General features: G+C 37.9%; 1 protein-coding gene across 1 annotated transcript; it reads left to right on the forward strand.

Moving 5' to 3' along the window:
- Positions 1-540: 540 nt before the first annotated feature.
- Positions 541-18,212, forward strand: tbx21 (T-box transcription factor 21). Its single transcript, XM_007259169.4, has 6 exons — positions 541-1,462; positions 14,651-14,805; positions 15,560-15,681; positions 15,978-16,136; positions 16,373-16,434; positions 17,021-18,212. The coding sequence occupies exons 1-6, from the start codon at positions 984-986 to the stop codon at positions 17,811-17,813; spliced, it is 1,770 nt and encodes a 589-aa protein (XP_007259231.3). The 5' UTR covers positions 541-983; the 3' UTR covers positions 17,814-18,212.
- Positions 18,213-20,738: the final 2,526 nt, after the last annotated feature.

The raw sequence follows: 20,738 nt of genomic DNA on the forward strand, positions 1-20,738 counted from the left end.
ACAGTATTAATCCTAATGCAGGTTATTATTAGAAATGATGGAGTTTTATGTGGTTTTATGGTTGTAGGGCCAGTTCAGCTGATAATAATAATTATTATTATAGAGTTACTCACTCACCACTAACGAATCTAAAATTAAAAAAATAACAGATGACAACTTTATAGATCTTTATTAGTTTTGTGCAGCATTGTGCAAATTCTCCAATGTAATCTGGAATTAAACTCAAAACTGTATTTATTAAAAAAAAAAACTAAATAGCTGCGCAAAGACTTATTTATACCTGAGGGCGTCTCTTGACGCAGGGCCCTGATGACTGATGAACTTCACAGGAGAGAGCAAGGGAAGGCCCTTTTTCTCTACCCGTTTTCCAACAAGCCCCGCCCCCCGCGCTCTTGTAATCGACCGCGCTCTGCTGTAAGAGGCGGGCAAATCTGAGCACGGGAGGGCGGGGTCTGGCGGAATAAAGGTGGGAAAAGAAATGAAACGCGTCCTATCCGCTTCTTGCTCGGTCCTGAGCTCCACCTCCCACTCAGCAGCCACCAAATGGATATATCACAGCCTGCACGCGCTTGACTCAGTGGGTCTGTCATTCTGAGCTTTAAAAAAAAGTTTTATAGCAGCAACACAACCGGCGTAGTGAAATAATACAACAGCACAAAAAATACAAAACAAGAAACGCCGAATCGTATTGCGCAAAATAGCTATGGGACTGGTCGCGGTGTCTGCGTAAAATTCTCTCTCTGCTTTTATATAACAGAAGTTTAAGTTTTGCGCAACAGAGTCGGTGCTGAAAATTTTTTGGTTTGTTTGTTTTTGTTTGTTGAATTTTTTGTTTGATTCTTTTTTTTAGATTCGCATGTAAGTTCTGCTTGTTTTGTAGTTTTTATTCTTCTTGTTGTTTTTGCGCTAGTTTTTTTTCTCTTTTCTCTCCGTCTGGAGAAGCCTATGCGCCCGCACGCCTTCAGCTTGGAGCGGCCCTGCGCATGGGCGGCATAGGCGGCAACTTCCAGCCCAACATGCTGAATGGAGCGGACGCGCACGGCTTCCCCAAGGACGTGGACGCGGCGCACCGCGAGAAGCTGGGGCTGCACCACCGGCCCGAGCCGCTGGCTGACGGGCACGAGAGCACGCCGCTGCCCTTCCACGCGGAGCAGGGCCGGTTCTACCCGGGCGCCGCGCTCACCAGCTGCCACTTCGGCCGCGGCGGGACGGGGCAGGGGTACGGGACGGCACCGGACGTTTACCCAACTTACCAGGAGCACCCTCACCATCCTCACCACCCCGCTGCCCCCCCTCCTCCTCCACACCATCACCTGCAGCACGGTTATCCCCGCGCGCCCCCGCTGTGCGCGCTCCCCGGCCTGCAGGTGTGCGGCAAGACGCAGGTCCTCCTCAACAACTATCCGCTATGGGCCAAGTTCCACAAGTACCAGACCGAGATGATCATCACCAAGCAGGGCAGGTGAGTGTGTGCACGTGTGTATATTTATATACAGCTCTGGAAAAAATAAGGACTGAATCAGTTTCTATGATTTTGCTATTTATAGGTATATATTTGAGTAAAATGAACATTGTTGTTTTATTCTATAAACTACAGACAACATTTCTACCAAATTACATTTAGAGCATTTATTTGCAGAAAATGAGAAATGGCTGAAATAACAAAAAAAGATGCAGAGCTTTTAGACCTCAAATAATTCAAAGAAAACAAGTTCATATTCATAAAATTTTAAGAGGGAATAACCCTGTTTTTTAGTTACAGTTTTCATGCATCTTAACATGTTCTCCTCCACCAGTCTTACACACTGCTTTTGGATAATAGTTCATCTTGGTTTGATGGCTTGTGATCATTAATCATCCTCTTGATTATATTCTAGAGGTTTTCAATTTGGTAAAATCAAAGAAACTCCTAATTTTTAAGTGGTCTCTTATTTTTTTCCCCAGAGCTGTATATACAGTATATTAAATATCGCATGTGATGGTGTGTATATATATGCCTAATCTAATGGATTTAGATGGAGGTATAGAGGAGTAGAATTGGGGTTAGAGGGCATCCTCTAGACTGAGCATTTCTTTCTTTTTGGGGAGGAGAGGGTGTTACAATATGTAAAAGTAGATGGGAGCTGATGTCAGAGCTGGACCTGCATGGTCAAGAGAATATAACAGGGGTTTAGTGAATTATATAACTATATATATGTATTTATAAATATGGTCTTCTTAGTACAGTATGTTTAGGCCAGTGTATAGACCAAGTGATGTAGGGGGCGAGCAAGAAATGCCCAGTGAATAGAGAGCGCAGTGCCAGCTGAAGCAGGTGGACATGAAATCGAGCTGTCTCTTAAATTTAGAAGGCTAATTAGGAGAGGGATGGATATAGAGGGAACGAGAGAGGTCATTTAGGCCAAGAGTTCCCTCACTCAGACAGACCCGATCTGAGTTTTTAGACTGAAAGTAAACAGGTCTTTAGATGGAGCAACTTCATAATTTGTAGGGATCTTGGATTTAGGCAGAATTGGCCAAAATTAAATAAATACATAAATACAAAAATAAAAAAGTTATTTTAAACTAAGCTTTAAAAAAAAAAAACAGAAAAGAAGTTACAATGTAGTGGTATTGAAAGTTGAAGAGAACTTCTGTGAGAGGTGAGAAGAACATCAGCGTAGAGCAGAGAGGATGAGGAAGAAGAACATCAGTGAAGGTGGAGTGAGAAGTTGATGTTTAAAAGCTGCAAGTGAGAAAAATGAAAGGTTAAAGGTGTGAAATGAAAAAAATGACTCTAGGTAATGTAGGTAATGGAGGAACAGAGTTCTCAATAAGATCTGTCAGAGCATAATACATCAGAGCACAGCCATCATAAGAAACATTTAGCACACCTATCAGCTTTATATTGCTGGATTATTTGTTATCTAGATACAATTAAGGCTGTAAAGTGAAATTTAAAAAGAAAAATTCTTAAATCATATTAATTTCACAAAATAAATTCTATTTAATTTTTGTATGATGATTAATAATTTTCCATAATTAAGCTGACATTTAGGTTTTGATGAATGCTGTTGTATTCTAAGCCGTTGTATTCTAAGCTAGTTGTGCACATTAGATGCATAGTTCATGTTTTACGCAGAAATATTCCTCATTATGAAACTGTTTTAGGTGAGGAAGATGAATAGACAGATTTCTTATCTGAAATTTGCATTCTGAGGTTATTAAGTCAGAGAAAGTTGGCCTAGATATTTCAGTGCGTTGTCTTGCTGAGTAGGCCATATACTCTGATTCTGGTGACTCACATCAATGCCATGTTATCAAGTCATCAGAGCTGTATTTCTACTATGTCTTTGATAAAATGATAATTACAGCATATCTACTGAATATTTCCATGAAAGAAAAGAAAATGTAAATTTCTCGTAACAAAATGTGAAATTTTTGTTTTTGTTTAAATATTATTTTCTGTATTTTCTTTAAATTCTTAAAAAAATTAAAAGGTCTATATAATTTTTTTTTAGCTCTGCTATAGAATAACCACTTTTGACTGTTGGCTATTTAAGAAAAAAAATCTTTACGTTTTTTTAAAGGGCTATATGTGTTAAGAACTTTTTAAAAGTTTAATGAAGTCAGTCTAAAAGTTTAAAAGGTTTTTCACACGCTTCACACATGGCTCTACTATAGACTAATTCAAAGAACCCTTGGCAGCAATCATGCAGATGCTTTAATCAAACAATATCAAGACATATGAAACACTATAAAAACTGATGATAATTACAGAAGATTTACAGAAACTTAATTTCACTTCCAATCGATTTTAAAATCTATTATATTTGAATTTCCGTATGTGCAAATGCAGTAGTGTGTGTGTGTGTGTGTGTGTGTGTTTGCAAGTATGTGCATATGTGTGGGTGCATGTGTGTGTGTTCGAAGTGGTCATGTGCAACAGGGGTATGTGAGAATACGCACTTTTTGATGTAACTCGTAGTGGCAGATGCCTTGAGACCTTGCGGAAAATGACATTGCAGCCACGGTTGCCCTGCTCGTATAATTGAAGTAATTAATACATCTCGCCTACAACACATGCACACACACACACACACATTCTGAATCTGTTGGTCAGACAGTGCCTCTGGAAAAATGAATGTGTGCATAGAGACATTACAAAAAAAAAAAAACAGTTCTGTGCCAACAACAGCCACTCGTAAGCCGAGCATATAGTCCAGAGTTGACAGCAATCATAACATAAAGCACGCGATGAACACAGGAAGCTTTTCTGGAAGACAATTTCATATAAAGAAAGACCTTGAGACACCCACGTATTGTAAGTTGCAGACCACAAGTTTTGGACTTCTCAATACGTGCAGTAAGAGGTAGAGTAGACTTTCAGTTCTAGCTCAACTGAGAGTTTTGTGGTGGATTTCAGTAATATTTCAGCTTTATCCAAATATATATGTATATATATATATATATATATATATATATATATACATATATATTTGTTGGAAAAGTTCTAGTACTAAGAACTAAGTAAAGTTTACCCAATAAAGCACTTCCATATTTAGATTTCATGCATGTTGTATGTAATAATTGAATGTTTCTGGCCTTAAGATAATATATTCTGGAATATCTGCCCAATTTCAGACACAAAAGCACTGTTTTTAATCCCTTTATATACATCATTCGTTTCTTCATGTCAATCAGCAACCACATAAACAACAAAATAACATAAATGTTTGTAGGTCAGTAGTGTGAGAGTGTGTTGGGTGAGACTTTTATATAATAGAATAGTTTTGAAGTGGTGGATCTCTATACCAACAAGTGGCCCAGCATAGTTCATTCAGCCATAGGAGCAGGAAGACTAGGGTGGGGGTGGCAAGGCTGAGGAGGTGGTGAGGAGGTGGTGAGGTGGTGGTGGGGGGGTGCAGAAACTCAGATGGCCATATACATCAGTGGAGGTAGCTTTGAAGTGCAGGAAATGAAGGAAGGTGATTTTTTTTTCCTCTTTCTCGCGCTCTGTCTTGCTCTTTCTTCGCTCTCTCTCCTCTGGTCTGGTAGTCTGTGCAGCGGGGCAGGTTTCCTCAGAAGTGTGGTGAGATGCAGTCCGAGCCGAGGCTTTGAAATGCGCTGTAAGGCCCAAAGCCCGAGACGAGAGCAGAGGTCCTCGACCCTTTTCAAGTTCTCCTCTAAAAGTGCCTCCAGTTCCTCCAGTATCAGATCAGCTCTGCCACTAACCCTCATGCTCTCTATCACCATGCAAACGCTTGTGTGGGCATAAGTGTAACTGTCTCACTTTAGTAGGTTTCCAAAAAACAGTGAAGAAATCGCCTGCGTATTAATGGGCATTCATAAAAATCGATTAATCAAATGATGAATTAAAGAGCAGTGAGATTAATATAGATAGATAGATAGATAGATAGATAGATAGATAGATAGATAGATAGATAGATAGATAGATACTGTATACACATTTTGGTTATATTTTTCTTTTTTTATTATGTAATATTTTAATACATAGAAAATTAAACACACTACATCAGTCAAATATTTTTGTAAAATAAAATAATTAATGTTTTGTGTAAATAAGTCATAAAGGGCAATATAAAACATATAACATCACATATTCAGCCTATAATCTTTGTGGCTTGTGAAGAGAATGTTCTTCAAACAAGGGTTCTGACTTTGGTTGAGTCTCAGGCGCTCTTCATGGAGATGTGATTCAGCAGCTTCTTTGTAGATCTTACCATCCCGTCTTCTGCGAAGTCCACACTCAGAGGAATCATGGGTCTCTGCTCAAAGTGAAAATAAAACACCTTTTCTGCTTCAGCGAATTCACATCTGGAAATATAGTGTCTGAAGGAGCAGATAGCGCATTTCAACGTTTCAGTGCAGCTGCTTTTGGCGTAGTTCTGCTGTGATTAATGTGGTATAGACAATGTTTAAATTCTAATCATATTGATTAAGGAGTAGCATATTAAGTGTTTCTTTTTATAATATATTATGGCATTACAAATATGTTACAATAAACCTTTTACTCAATAAATATCACATTTATTTTGGATTAAGGCAGTAAAAATTGGTCATTGTGAAAGACTGCATTTCCAACCTACTGGTTTATCATTTATTTTTGCATTTAATTTTATAGTGCAGTTTCATGTTGTAATATACAGTATGATACATATACAATCTTGTTAATGACTATTATAGGCCAGAATATTTCCACTTTATTATTGTAGAATGACCTGAAATAAAATAACACAAATACCAGTCATCCCCTGAATATCAGTGCTGATAATATTTATTCTTTACGTTTCCTATTATGTTATTTATTTGAACATTGTTAATAGCAGCCAGTTGCTGTGTCTTTAACTAATGTCTGTGTTCTGGTCTGCAGAGCTGAGAGGATATATTTCGTCTATTTTAGATGTTTGCGTTTGCACTCTCTCTCTCTCTCTCTCTCTCTCTCTCTTTTTCTCTCTTTTCAAAGAACATGTCATTTCCTGTTCAGCTGTTGATGTTTGCATGGAGTATTGCAGAGTGTTGCTGCAAGCAGCCAGGCCTCAGCAGTAATGGTACCCAGTAGCTGGTGGCCTTGTGGCAGTTGCTCACTACAGAGCTGCTAGGTGCAACCTCCAGGAGAATCCAGAAGAGCAGCGTTGATAGATGCAGATGACATGTGACAGATGCAGTTCAGTAAAACAACATCAAGATCAAAGGGATTGTCTGTTATGAGGGATGTGACTGTGGTTGCTGAGCTCACTCTGTTTTTAACAGAAAAGGCTCCGCTAGAGCTTCGTACAGTGACGACGCTCCGCCATCCACATTTGTTAAGTGGTTTCTAAGCTCACCACATCGGTATCATCCCGGCAAACTCTTGAAAATAAATGCGCAGAAAGGGGTTCTTGAGATTGATACCATAGATGAACCACCATTGGTTCTTTACTAAAGCTTTCAGTGGATGTGTTGTTTAACTACTTAACGTCTTGACCCTTATTAAGACTTTTAGGACTTAGTAATTTCATTAAAAAGTTCTAGACGTTACAGAACATTTTCTTTGTTAGTTAGATGTTCCAGCAGGAAGACCCTTTCTAAAAGATCAGCCATATCTGTATGAGTTGCAAGAAAGACAAGAACATTATATATATTTACATTACATTATATTTATAAATGTTTTCTCATTCTTCTCTAAATTCTTTACTGAAAATCTGCAGTTTCTTACAAATATCAAATTCAGATATACTACAAGTGTACTTACAGAGCCCTTATTAAGTTAGCAGAGCATTGGTGAAGTTTATTCACTATGCGCCTCATTATAACGTTGCACGGTCTACCACTATATGGTGGTAGTTGCTGTGGTTCCCAAACACTTCCACATTTTATTAATACCACTCACATTTGATGGTAAGATATCTAGAAGAGACGCAATTTTACCAACTGTCTTTTTATAATAATTGCATCCAAATAATCTATATATTATTTCACTCATGCTTGTTAAGGTGAACTGCTTAAATAAGAGCTTGATTTTATACACTGGTGGCAATCAAAAGTGTGAAAAGTATTCACATTCATTATACTTCGGGTAGAAGATTAGGTACTAGAATTTAAAAATACTTCTGTAGAAGTTGAGGTAAAAATGTAAAAGTACTCATTTTAAAACTAGCAAAAAGGTATAAAAGTAAACGTAATGTAAGAAGAAAAAATGCCGTTAAGGACAAAAGTTTAGGCCGTGTTACAGAAGCCTACAGTACACTACTATACCCCCCCCCCCCCTCCCCAAAACACCTTTTTCTAAAAAGCCATAATGATTATAATGTTATAATAAAATGTTAATGTTGGAAAATGTTTAGATGCACTAGGCTTCCTGTTTCAGCCCATTTAACATAAATGCTTTTTAGTTCAATAAAAACATATTAAATATATTATACTATTATATTATATTATTATTATTATTATTACTAATATTATTATACATTATTATATATTATCATTTTCATACTAGGCCACACACCTCTGCTATGTTCTTGGATCACATATAAACCCATAGGGTTTCAGAATGGTACATGTTTATACTTCTCATCCAACCACAGTCAGATTCACTCTGTACGGATGGAGAGATTTATCCTATTGAAATGAAATAACAAATGAAGTAACAAAGCTTTTTTTACATGTAATGTAAGTAGTAGAAAGTTCAGATCATTTTGTAAAAAATAAAGTGTGAAAGTAGACGTAAACTCCAGTAAAGTAAAGATAACCAACATTTTTACTTAAGTAAGGAAACAAAGTATTTGTGCTTTATTACTTGACACCTCTGGTGGCAGTGGAACAGAATGAAACACATTAGATATAGTGAATTTCTAAGCTGTAAGCTGTAACATATTGTGCACTAGATTTGCGCTAGAGCAGCACCCACCAAATCAAATTCCTTGCAGACACAGTATAGTGAAAATAAATCAGGGTGCAAACTAGAGGGGTTTTCTTCAGAGAAACCTGACCATGTCCACCAGCAGCTGCAGACTGGCATGTTTTCATCACAGATGATCAAGCGTACGAGCGGTGACATAAACTGGACCTGAACTCCTGTCCTGGTGAATCAGTGAGTGCAGTCAAGGAGAAAAGTCTTCTCCCCACTGAATATCCAGTCACTCAGCTATCTTCTGCTTCACATCCCTGACTCTATTTCTCTCTCTCTCTCTCTCTCTCTCTCTCTCTCTCTCTCTCTCTCTCTCTCTTTCTGTTTCCCCTCTCTGTCCTCTCTCTCTCTCTCTCTCTCTCTCTCTCTTTCTCTGTTTCTCACACATACACATACTTCACTCTATCTTTAACCTTTTTTCTTCTCTTTCCTCTATCTATTTATCTATTTGCCTCTGCCATCCATCTGACTCACTGAGAGCTTTCTCGCCTTATAAAGGAAGTGGTCAGTTTTTAGCATAGCATGTTTCTCTGTTGTTTTTAATCTCTGTTAAGTTTCACTTCATGCTCGCTTGCCTTCCAAAAACATGTACGAGTTCAAACACACCTCATCTTACAGGCAGAGTGAAGAAAAAGTGCAGTCAGTCAGTGCAAAAAAAAAAAAAAAAAAGCAACAAAAAACTAATGGAAATTCATTGACTATTTCAGAACAAAAATAAAGTCCTAGACAGTAGAGGAGGAATGTCTGTGTTTGGCAACCACCTACCGGCAGAGTCTGCACTCTACCATTGAGTCAAGTAGACATGAAGAAGTTTCCATAGGTTAACCATTTCTGTCATAGTAAAGTTGTGCCTCCCACTCATGCAAAACTCATTTCTCTGTGGTAAACCCATAGGTTTCCCCCTTGTCAGGTACTGATTTCTTATAAATCGCCTTTTTTAGATAAGTATGACAACCTATTGAGTCCAGTCAGAGGAAGAGGGAGGCAGCAGTCTGCTCTCTAGTTATCAGTCAGCTTGAGGAGGCAGAGAGAGTAAAATGGTTCAGAGACAAGCTTCTCTCTGGTTTCTGTTTTCACTTATATTGATCGATGATATGGAAGAGTAAACCCATCAGATCCTGACTTTACAATGCCAGTATCTGTCTGACAGTGATGGCTGATTATTAGTGGCTTGTGTGTGGGCATTCAGACAGGTCGTCATAAGCTTGTACGCAGCACACAAGCACGCCACGGTGCTTTGTCTTCACAATGAGTTGAAGTTGTCTTTTGTGGTGGATCTAAGACCTTTTCTTGTTTAGCAAATTCTTCTAAATTAGGGCTGTCTCTAATTTATATGAATATGTATAACAAAAAAAGTGATCTATTTGGACTTATATTTTTTCATTATTAAAGACATGTAATCTAAAATAACTGACACAACCAAAAGGAGAAATGAATGATATATAAGAATTGTGCTTTATATAAGTTATAATACACGCCTGTATAAATGACTACAGCATCAGTTTTTCAGAACACATTTTACAGAGTAGTGTGTCAGCAGGTTTCACCAGCTTTATTTTTTTATTTGATCTGCAAGTTAACATCAAAGCCAACATCTAAACGTTTTTATATTTTACCTTCTTGGAATTGTTGCAAATTGCACTGATGTCCATTGTGAAAGTACACCTATGTTCATTGCAAGAATTATCAACAATTTTTAGTTAGTACACTCATACATATATATGTATAAATGCTATATATACATATACAAAAATGCTACTAATTATTAGTTGACCAAGAATGCTAATGACTGTGCCAACTACAATCCTAAATATAAATGTGTTACAAAGGGTTTTTAGATCGATGGCATAGAAGAACCATTTTTGGTTCCGTAAATAAATATTTTTGTAGCAGACATGTATGTGTGAAGAATCTTTTTTTTTTTTGAAGGTTTAAAGATCTCAGTGTAAAGGTTATACACAAAATCAGCAGTTTTCTTAAAATAGTTTTTAATGGAACCAAAAGTGGTTCTTCTATCTCACCATTTGACGGCCAGTTTCCAGTATGAATGTTTTAGTTATTGGATCGTTCATTTCATCCCCTATCCAGGCCTATCTACATTACAACTCACTGTCTCTCTCTGGACTTTTAAGTAACTATAACTGCATGTTCGGGTTTAGCATGCGCACATTAGCGTTATTCCATTAAATGTTTGCTAGTGAAAGAAGCATTGCTCCTGACAGCTGCATGCACAACGGCACAATCGTGAGCCTGTAGCAGTGAAGTGGTGAATGTCAGATAAACAAGCCTGAGAGGACTTTACCTTCATCTCTTCCACTTTCGTGGACTGAGGAGTTGACTAAAGGTCAGGTCACATGTCAGAATGTTTGACTTTATGAATGTGAGATGTATGAGATGTGTATAGAGCAGTATTATCATGCTTAAGCAAGTAAAGCATAACAAGTTACACACTCCCTCACCAAGCAAACATCTCTCATATTTCAATCCACCTTCCATTAATTTAGGAGAATTAGTTAAACAAGACTGATATAATAACAAACACAGTGTCAGTTTTTCAGTACAAGTTTTAGGCATAATTTGCTACAGTTTACAGTTTAGTTTGTCGGCAACTTACACTAACTTTTTTATGTTATTATTTTAATCAGTTCATTTTATTGTGTAATTAAACCACAAACCATATAATATTACACTTCTCCTTCTGAGAATCTTTGTTTTTTAGTACTTTTTTCTAGAAAAATAAAAAAACATAAATTCAAATGACACAAATGATTGTTTCCTACTTCCATCACGTACGTAGATGATGAAATAGTGCAATAACATTGAAGTATTGAAACCCTAAAGACAGAGTCAGAGAATATCTTTTTTTTTGTCATTTAAAATCCTTTATAAGATGTAAAAAAAAAGGTTCCATTACATTTATACATAAAGGTCACAGCAACACAGCAAAATAAGGTAAACAAATCTAGTATAACAATGAATACTTCAGTTTCTGAGACCACTTTTTAAACGTGGCTAGCTACAGTTTATGATTATTTACTGTGTTAGGTGCCTTACTATACTTACATTATTTACTAAGCAGTGCATCAAATAATAACTTACACTGGCATTACATTCACCTTCTTTAAATCTTTGTAGATTCAGTAAACTGAAAAATTCAGTAAAAGAAAGAATAAGAATAAAGATACATTTAAAAGACTGTGTCCATCATATTTAAACATATGTACCTCTATATTTTCACTACTGTTTATATGGGTTCTGTATATACTTCTACTGCCATTCCCTCTTTATTTCCCCCATCACTATTGCACTATTGGTTGTGTCTCTTGACTGATATATGTCTATATCTTTCACCTTGTAGTATTGTACATATAGTGTTTCTTATTCTTTTATATTTTTATTTATATGAACATGTTGGATCTCTTAAGAAAAGATATTTGTACATATTTGTAAGGTGAAAGATAAGACAGGATAGTCCTCCTTTTCAGTATAAAAAACGATATAGTAAAAAAAAGTATAAAAAACAGTATTAAAAAAATATAGAAATATACAACATCTATACATAACTATAAATATATATATAAAAATCACTGCAAGTTTAGAGAAAACTGGTTCCCCAGTATGATTGTGTTGTGGTAGGCAGTGACCTGTACATAGATTAACATTAAATAAATAGTGATATTGAACATAGTGATGGTAAACAGACTATGCACAACACTTTGTTTCCTAACAAAGGGTTGGATTTCATAGAACCATATAAGAAAACATTGTCATTTAAATATTTGGCCACATATATCAGACTATCACACCTGGCAGGAGTATCAGAATGAAGTGGAAGGTTGTGCTTGAGCAGCAGAGCCTGCTACACTACGACTTCATGAATGAGCAGTGGACACGTGGCACACTGATACAGACACTGCTCTTATACAATGTCTCTGAGGCCTGTTTGTTAGGATGAAAGCGCTGCAGACTGGAGCAGAGCTGAGTGTAACATGAGCTGCCAAATATCAAGTGCACTGTTTTATTAGTATAACTAGTTTCCAGAGAAAAAAAAAGAGACCACTTAAAAATGACGAGTTTCTTTGATTTTGCCTAATTAAAAATCTCTGGAATATAATTAAGAGGAAGATCAATGATCACAAGCCATCAATCCAAGCTGAACTGCTTGATTATTAGTTATTCAAAAGCAGTGTGTAAGACTGGTGGAGGAGAACATGCCAAGATGCATAAAAACTGTAATTAAAACCAGGGTTATTCCACCAAATATTGATTTCTGAACTCTTTATGAATATGAACTTGTTTTCTTTGCATTATTTGAGGTCTGAAAGCTCTTCATCTTTTTTGTTATTTCAGCCATTTCTCATTTTCTGCAAATAAATGCTCTAAATGACAACATTTTTGTTTATTTGGAATTTGTGAGAAATGTTATCTGTAGTTTATAGAATAAAACAACAATGTTCATTTTACTCAAACATATACCTATAAATAGTAAAATCAGAGAAACTGATTCAAAAAGTGGCCTCTAGCTGCTGTTAGTAGAGCTCTAACGAAAATGACATACAGTTACTGTTCACACAAGTGCATTTCAAATTGGGTTTTGTTTCTGTTGTATGAATTAATGTAATTTAGACTAATACAATTTGATTCCAGACCATTTATTGTCATTTCTATTTCTTAAAAAAAAAGTTACAATATTAAACAAGTTTTTAATATGACGCTGATAGCTTATAACAATTAGTGACATTAATAGAACCCATTTATTTATTTTATACATTTGTTAGTTAGTATAACCCAGGCCTGAAAAAAATTGGCCCCACGCTTTCATACAAGGACAATTTATAATTTTATTTTAAATTGTGTTTCTTAAAACGGCAATCCCTATGATTTTTAGGAGAGGACAAAATATTCTACTTAATGGCATCAATGTCCTAACATGATCATCCCTGCTATGTATAATATATTAATTCCAAAAACAGGGTCTGGTAGGTTGTTGGATATAATTACTCTATACATTTTGAGAGTAATTCACAATTAACAAAATGAATAAATCAATATACTCAAAATCAAACACTGATTTAATTACATTAACCTGCATTAAAATAACTCTGCACACTCTGTGCATTTACACATTCTCAGAAGAGAGGTCATGGACTGTCGCTTTAGATATTTTAGTTTTTTTCTAGTAATTTCACTTGATTTGATTAAGTCACAGCAGGAATAAGCTGAAAAACTGAGAAGGTTAGGTGTTGGGTTGAGTGATATTGAGAATATTTCTGTGTTTTTATACTGTGTGTGATGAACTTTATCCTGCATTCTCTTACTGTACAGCCTGGGGACACACTGACCTCTCGTTTACCTCGTCTCAGTGGCATCCTCTATGATCAAAATCAGCTCCGCCACTAAAGCCCCAGCAATCAGCGGCCTTTTTCCTCACGCATCTTTTATTAAAAGACGCATTAAAAATTCACACATAGTCTGCACCTCCATCTCAGAGGCCCACAGCAGACCACTACATACATCAGCACAAGAGCATACACCCAACCACATACGCTCACTCGTTTTCCTGTGTGTTCATACGAGTATCACACGCCAGCAATATTTATTCATTTAAATGTTGCCATTAGTGCATACATTTATCATAGTACCATCATTGGGTACTTCAACTCACTTTTTTAGTTCTTATCTCTTATTAAAGATAATGATTATGTGTTTATCTCAGCCTTATTGGGCCATCTCTACCAATCAGTAAAGGTATGTTAAGCTAAGTTTAAAATAAATGCAAACGTATCTTTTAACCCAGCAATGCTTCATAATAAAGCACAGGAAATAAACTGGGTCAGATGCCAAAAAATCTAGAACACAGTTTAGTAAATCTGTTCAAAAAGTCATAAAAAAATTGCAAAGTGAGCATGTTACTTAATGTTCTTTTTTATTACTTTATTTGCTTGTTTGTATTTTTTTTTTTCTAAAAGGTGCTAAAAAACCTTGACAAAAATATTTTTAAAAATCATTGCTTTGTGGTGGGGAGGAAATTAAAGAAATACTGGACATATAGAGTAACATATATATATTTTTTAAGTAATGTGGACCTTTTCCTATTAGTTCTGTTGGATCTACTTGCAAATGTTTACATGGTAAAATGTTCATAACATACAAAAGCAAAAATTGGAGGTATGATGTTTTGATTGAATAGTGATGTTATTACATTGTAATATACAATTTTTAAATGGTATATTTTGTGTGTGTGTACTTTTCTCCGAACAGGAGGATGTTCCCTTTTCTCAGCTTTAATATCAGTTCTCTGGACCCGTCGGCTCATTATAACGTGTATGTGGACGTGGTTCTGGCTGACCAGCACCACTGGAGGTACCAGGGAGGGAAGTGGGTGCAGTGTGGCAAAGCAGAAGGCAACATGCCAGGTACTAAATGATCATTCACACGCACACACACACACACCCACACTTCTGCTCTTTATCTTCTTTAAGTAGTTTTTTTGTTTCCTCCTTTATCTGTATCGTGGTTTTCACATAGTGTCAGTTTGCATTGCAAGAAAAAAAACAGCAGTTCTCAGTACTGAGTCTTTTTCTGGCGGTAAAAATAAACATATCTGGTGTCACTGTACACCACAATCAGAGAAAACCTGTCAATGCGACCTGCCATTGTGGCTGCGAGCTGCAGCAGATTGCCAGAAATGACTGAGATGTAAAGAAGCGCTGCATTTGACAGGTGCTTAATTCCAATCACTGCAGAAGTCCAAGCTCAAATTTCAGATTTGGCATTTGACATTTTACTGTCTTAATAAAGGTACAGATAAAATTCTGTATCGAAACATAAAAGTGCCATAAAGAATGTTTAGAAACTCGGCTAAAGAAGAGCCACTCGTTGTGCAAACACTAAAAAACGCAGCAGTTCAGGTGCTCAGTTTCCTCTGTTAAAAAGTGTTGGACAAGTCTAGGCAGCTGCACTGTTAAAATTTCAATAAAATGAATAAATTGTTATTAAAGCGATTAATTGTTATTAAAGCTATTAAAAGCAATAGCAAGTGACACGCTCTTTGGTTTATTTATATTTATATGCGTTAACATCTCGCCTATAGAATGTTATAATAAGGCCCTATATGTTAATAACAGTTGCTTGGTATAAATAGTAAATGTTTCTGATTCTCTTAAACAGGCAACAGGATGTACATGCACCCTGATTCTCCCAACACTGGAAATCACTGGATGAGACAGGAAGTCTCTTTTGGCAAGCTAAAGCTCACCAACAACAAGGGCAGCTCCAATAACATGTCACAGGTATTCCCAGACAAAGGTTGTTGAGACCCTTTAATACTGGAATATTTAACCTTTGTTTCCATAGATAAGGACATGTTTTACATTTCACTTCATACACTCAGTCAGAAATGAGTATATTGTCCTCAATTATGTTAACATTTCTTCCAAACATCTCATATTGAGGAATATTTAATATAATAACTAAATCTATAATTATTTCTCTGATAACAGCTCATATAATATATATTAATTATTTGTAATAAAAGTGGCTTCAGATGCTCCATTCTCACTCTGTATTTCTATGTCACCCTGTACAGATGATAGTGCTGCAGTCTCTCCACAAGTACCAGCCGCGCTTACACATAGTGGAGGTGAAGGAGGATGGAACGGAAGATTCCTTCCTCAGCTCAAAGTCACAATCCTTCATCTTTCCTGAGACGCAGTTCATTGCAGTCACTGCCTACCAGAACGCAGACGTGAGTCACCTCATCCACTTCACCCCACTGTGGGTTCAGTTCTCTCTTTTAGTCACATCATACCTACAACAAAACCACGGTTTTTGTTGGGGTAGGTCTGTCTGTGCAGCGTTGTGTGTTGTAATGGTAATAGTGCTGTATTAGAGTGCCGGGTTTGTTAAATATTCATGATTGTAAGTCATGATCACCCTTACTAACATCTCTCCTGTCTTTTTATTCTACCTTTTCTTGCACAGATCACGCAGTTGAAAATAGACCACAACCCTTTCGCTAAAGGTTTCAGGGACAATTATGACACGTAAGCAACACCTTTTTAAAGAAATTAACATATGAATAACTTTTAAACATTGTATCTCCAAAATGGGATTCTTGCGGGTACTTTCACTAGATTTTAGGTTTGTATTACATGTCATTTTTAAGCATCTCTATAGGTGCATCCATTGTGATATTTTTGACACAATTTTTAGAATGACTGCTTAATTCAAAATATGTACAACAAAAAATTAAAAACAACTAAAAATAAAGATGCAAGGTTTTTGTGTTTATGGAAAGATACAATGACTAATGTTTAATGGCTTATTAACATTATATTTTATGTGTATAAATAATTTCTCTAAAATACCTAATTTTTGAGAAAAGCTACTCTCAGAGATGTTCTGAAATGTGCTAAAATAAAGTGATTATCACAAATAAATGCTTATTTAGTGATTTTATGAAACATGATTTAAGGCTAATCTTAGGATACAGAAATGAAAGTGCAAAAGCTGTTTCCTTTTAAGTGTTAACAAGGCTCACACATTTCCTCTGAGATATTTGCAGTTAACACCTCTGCAGGGGTTTTGTCAGATGAATTTGACATTTGACCTTTGATGTTTACCACACAGCCTCTACGCGCCGCCTGACTCGGACCGCCTCACTCCCTCCCCCACGGAGGGCCAGCAGCTCATGTCGGGCAGCTGCTACCCCCACCAGTCTTACCTGCCTGAGCAGTACATGAATCCCCTGCAGCACAGCCGCTTCTACAGCCGCGAGCCCGTCAGCATGGCCCACCAGGGCCCCAAAGACCCACCTGCCGGCTCCCACGCCCGCTGGTATCTCCCCAGCCAGCAGGCAGTCCCCGCCAATCGCCTGGACCTCAACCCGTACGACGGGGACTATTCAGCCAATAGCCTGTATAAGCCCTTCCCCCTGCAGACGTCGCCCCACCACCCGCTCGGCTATTACTCCGATAGCCCCTTCGCCACCGGGCCAGTGTCCAGCCCCAGCCCCGGGTCCTGGAGCACGGGAAGACCATCAACGCAGTACCTCAACCACCCCCACCCCGGGAAACCCCCCTCCAGCCTCAGCTGGTTACACCCCGTGTCCCCTGCAATCTCCTCCTCTCCATCATCCGTCAATTCTCGCCTGCACACTCCTTCCTCCCTCCTCGAGTCCCTGAGGCTGCCGGTGCTGCAGGACAAGCCCAAGGAGGCCGGAGAGGACCCCTGGATGGAGACGCCATCCGTCAAATCTGTGGACTCAGCCGACTCAGGCCTATTCGAGAGCGGAGAGATTAAGAAAAGACGAGTGTCACCCTACGCCTCCAGCACCGAGAATTCCCCTCCCAACCGTAGCAATGACACTTCAGAGAAGGACAGCAGCAGCGATGCAGGCTACTATGGCTTCTATGGCCACTGAGAGCCATCAGTCACCACCCCACCCAGACTGACCCAGCTGTCTCCCACCCACAGAGCTGCGGTTCCCTCTATGAAAATGAGATAAATATACTGTTATCATGGCTGTGGTTTCAAAAACCTTGTATTTACAGCACCAACAATGCTGGTTTTAACTTGACAGGTTAACTCAAAACCGACCTGCTGCCTGGCCAGAATAATTGTTGAGAAAACAAAACATTTTGATAATAAGCTCAGATAATAATGCTTAACCTCATTGTTAGTGTATTCAAACTTTTGATCATGAAATCATGAATTTTAAGCATTTGAGAAACATCTGAGAAAAGGTGGAGAAGATTGTGAGTACTTTTGCACCACTTCTACAGGTTTGTTCAGATGAATATCTTCACACAATGCAAGAGGCAGTGGGTAATATATATATATATATATATATATATATATATATATATATATATATATATATATATATATATATATATATACACACATCAGATCTATTATGTATACATAAAAAACAGAGCTTATGAGGCTTTGGTATAACCACAACATTATAGGCTATATAATATAATTTTATTCTGAAATTTAAATAAAACACATTGTAATATATTTTCTATATTTTTTGTATAGTACTTTGTAATGTTTGGGGACGAGCTCTGTGGGTGGCTGGAGGTGGACTGGAGGGCATTATTTGCTAAGGCCAATAATAGACTATGCCACAGCACTTGTGTCATTCTCTCTCTCTCTCACTCTCTCTCTCTCTCGTATGTTCTAGCTGGCCCTCAACATGTTCTTTGTTGTGTTCTTCCCCGTGGTCGCTGTACGGTGGTTCAGGTCAGCTAGAGATTCTCTGAAGGTCATTGTCAAACATGGTGAGGGGCTCAGGAGTCTAGACGAAGTGACTGTATCAAAACACTGGCCTGGAGAAGCACACACACACACACACATACATAAACAAACACACATAGACAAACAGAGAGACCTTGCTGAATTGAAAAGCTGCAGCGAGTTAGGATTGAAAGTCCTCACACACCTGCTGACACTTCCCCAAAGGACCTGTCCACTCCCTCACATCTCTCTCTCTCCATTTCACACACATACCCCGACACCCATACATGCACACAACCACACCAGATTTCGATTTTACCCCTTGTCAGCTCACAATACCGTATGGAAGTTTACATCCTCACCAGCGTAAATGAGGCATAAGGGTCATATGAAGTCATATGCCGTGAGAGCCTGGCAAGTGCTATTAGAGGAAACAACAGATTTGCGAGTGACTGCCCTGAGATGTCAGTGCTCGTTTCACTCATCCCGTCTCCTCCCCTCCTGTTGACCTTCCTCTCCTCCTGTCCTCTGCTAAATCATGCTACTGTAATTTTATGTTCTTCATAAACATACCTCAGTAGGTTTCTACCACCATGCTGTAAATAGGTTTGAGATACATGCAGGGTAACAATATCATTTGTCTTGTGCAACATCATTTGAAAATTCTGAACAGAAGCCCGAAGCTAAATAGAGCACTTTTGGCATTACCTAAAACAGAGGCCTGAATTTGACTTCCCGATCAATGTGAAAATGCCTGCATCCCTGCAAAGCTAAAGACCGTGATCGATAAGCACATTAAAACTCTGAGCACTCAGACTACACACTAGAAATGACTAGGTAACGTGGAATTTCGAGTCCTGTAGTATGTGTAAGGCATGCCCAAAGGTTATGGGACTGGAAAAAGACCTGCGGGACTCTGCTATAGGCACTTTTGTCTATTTGCATGGATAATTTAAGTCGGATGCCACTGGTCAAGATTATTACCATGCACTGCACTGAGCTGGCCACTGTGGATGATAATGCCTTCTGCTTCTATATATATATATATATGATTCATATCACAAAAATGGAAGCCTATGCTTGTTGAAGGTATAAGGACTCATGCATGTAAAATATAATATTTGTGTTCTCATGATCACATATTTTAATATTGGGCATTCTTAGAGTTCAGCAGTTTCTGACATAAAATGTTCATTTGAGCAGTTTCAGGTGACCTTCCATTGTAATATGTACTCACATGATCTATGCAAAGTGACTGAAAGTGAGAAAAACAAGACTGTATCAAGGTCAGTAGTGTTTATAACCCTGTCTAAAACACCTTGTAAAAGTGTAAAAGCTCTGCTGCACATTTTATTGGACTTTATAATGCCAAGCAAAGCTAATACTACAAAAAATACCACAGTGAGGATCAAATATTATAGTATTAAAACTGAGCCAAGGCCAAACCACAGCACTGTCAGTCTGATAAACCTTTAAAAAACGTAAAGTTAACCCACCAGCAGCAACGTTTAGAGGCTTCTCCCAGCAAGAGAAGGAAGACGGCATGCGGACAGACAGGGTGGAAAAACGGACACCTGGCAGGGGCGTCACGATGACTGGACATCATCTTTAGTCAGACAACAGGGCGGCTCACACACAGCCCCCACAAGCAGACCTCAATGACGAAGAGGAAGAATAGGCCCTGAGTCTGAGCCTATCAGGGCCTGTGGACTGCTGAAGGTGAGAATGACCTACGACAGCTCAGTGGGCGACAGGTCGCCAGTACAACAGACTGAAGACAGCCCTGAGAATACGAGTTCACCGACTTTGAAGACAAGCAGTACAATACAACCATCTGAAAGACACATTGTTTGTCTTTCACATTCTTCAGTTCAGCATTTTCAATTGATGCAGTTTACACAGAAAGGACAGACTGCTTGGGATAAAAATGAACAAGCACACACACAAATCCTCACACACAAAACACAAGGGGCAACAAAAATCCAGTCTTTAGATTCCTTTGAACAAGTGTTTATCAGCCACTGAGAACTGCAGCCGCCTCAGCAGCAAGACTGCACTTGTTCTTTGTATATCTATTTGTAAAAAGAAATAATAGAAATGCTTA

This window comes from Astyanax mexicanus, chromosome 15 (assembly GCF_023375975.1).
Source record: "Astyanax mexicanus isolate ESR-SI-001 chromosome 15, AstMex3_surface, whole genome shotgun sequence".
Taxonomy (NCBI): domain Eukaryota; kingdom Metazoa; phylum Chordata; class Actinopteri; order Characiformes; family Acestrorhamphidae; genus Astyanax; species Astyanax mexicanus.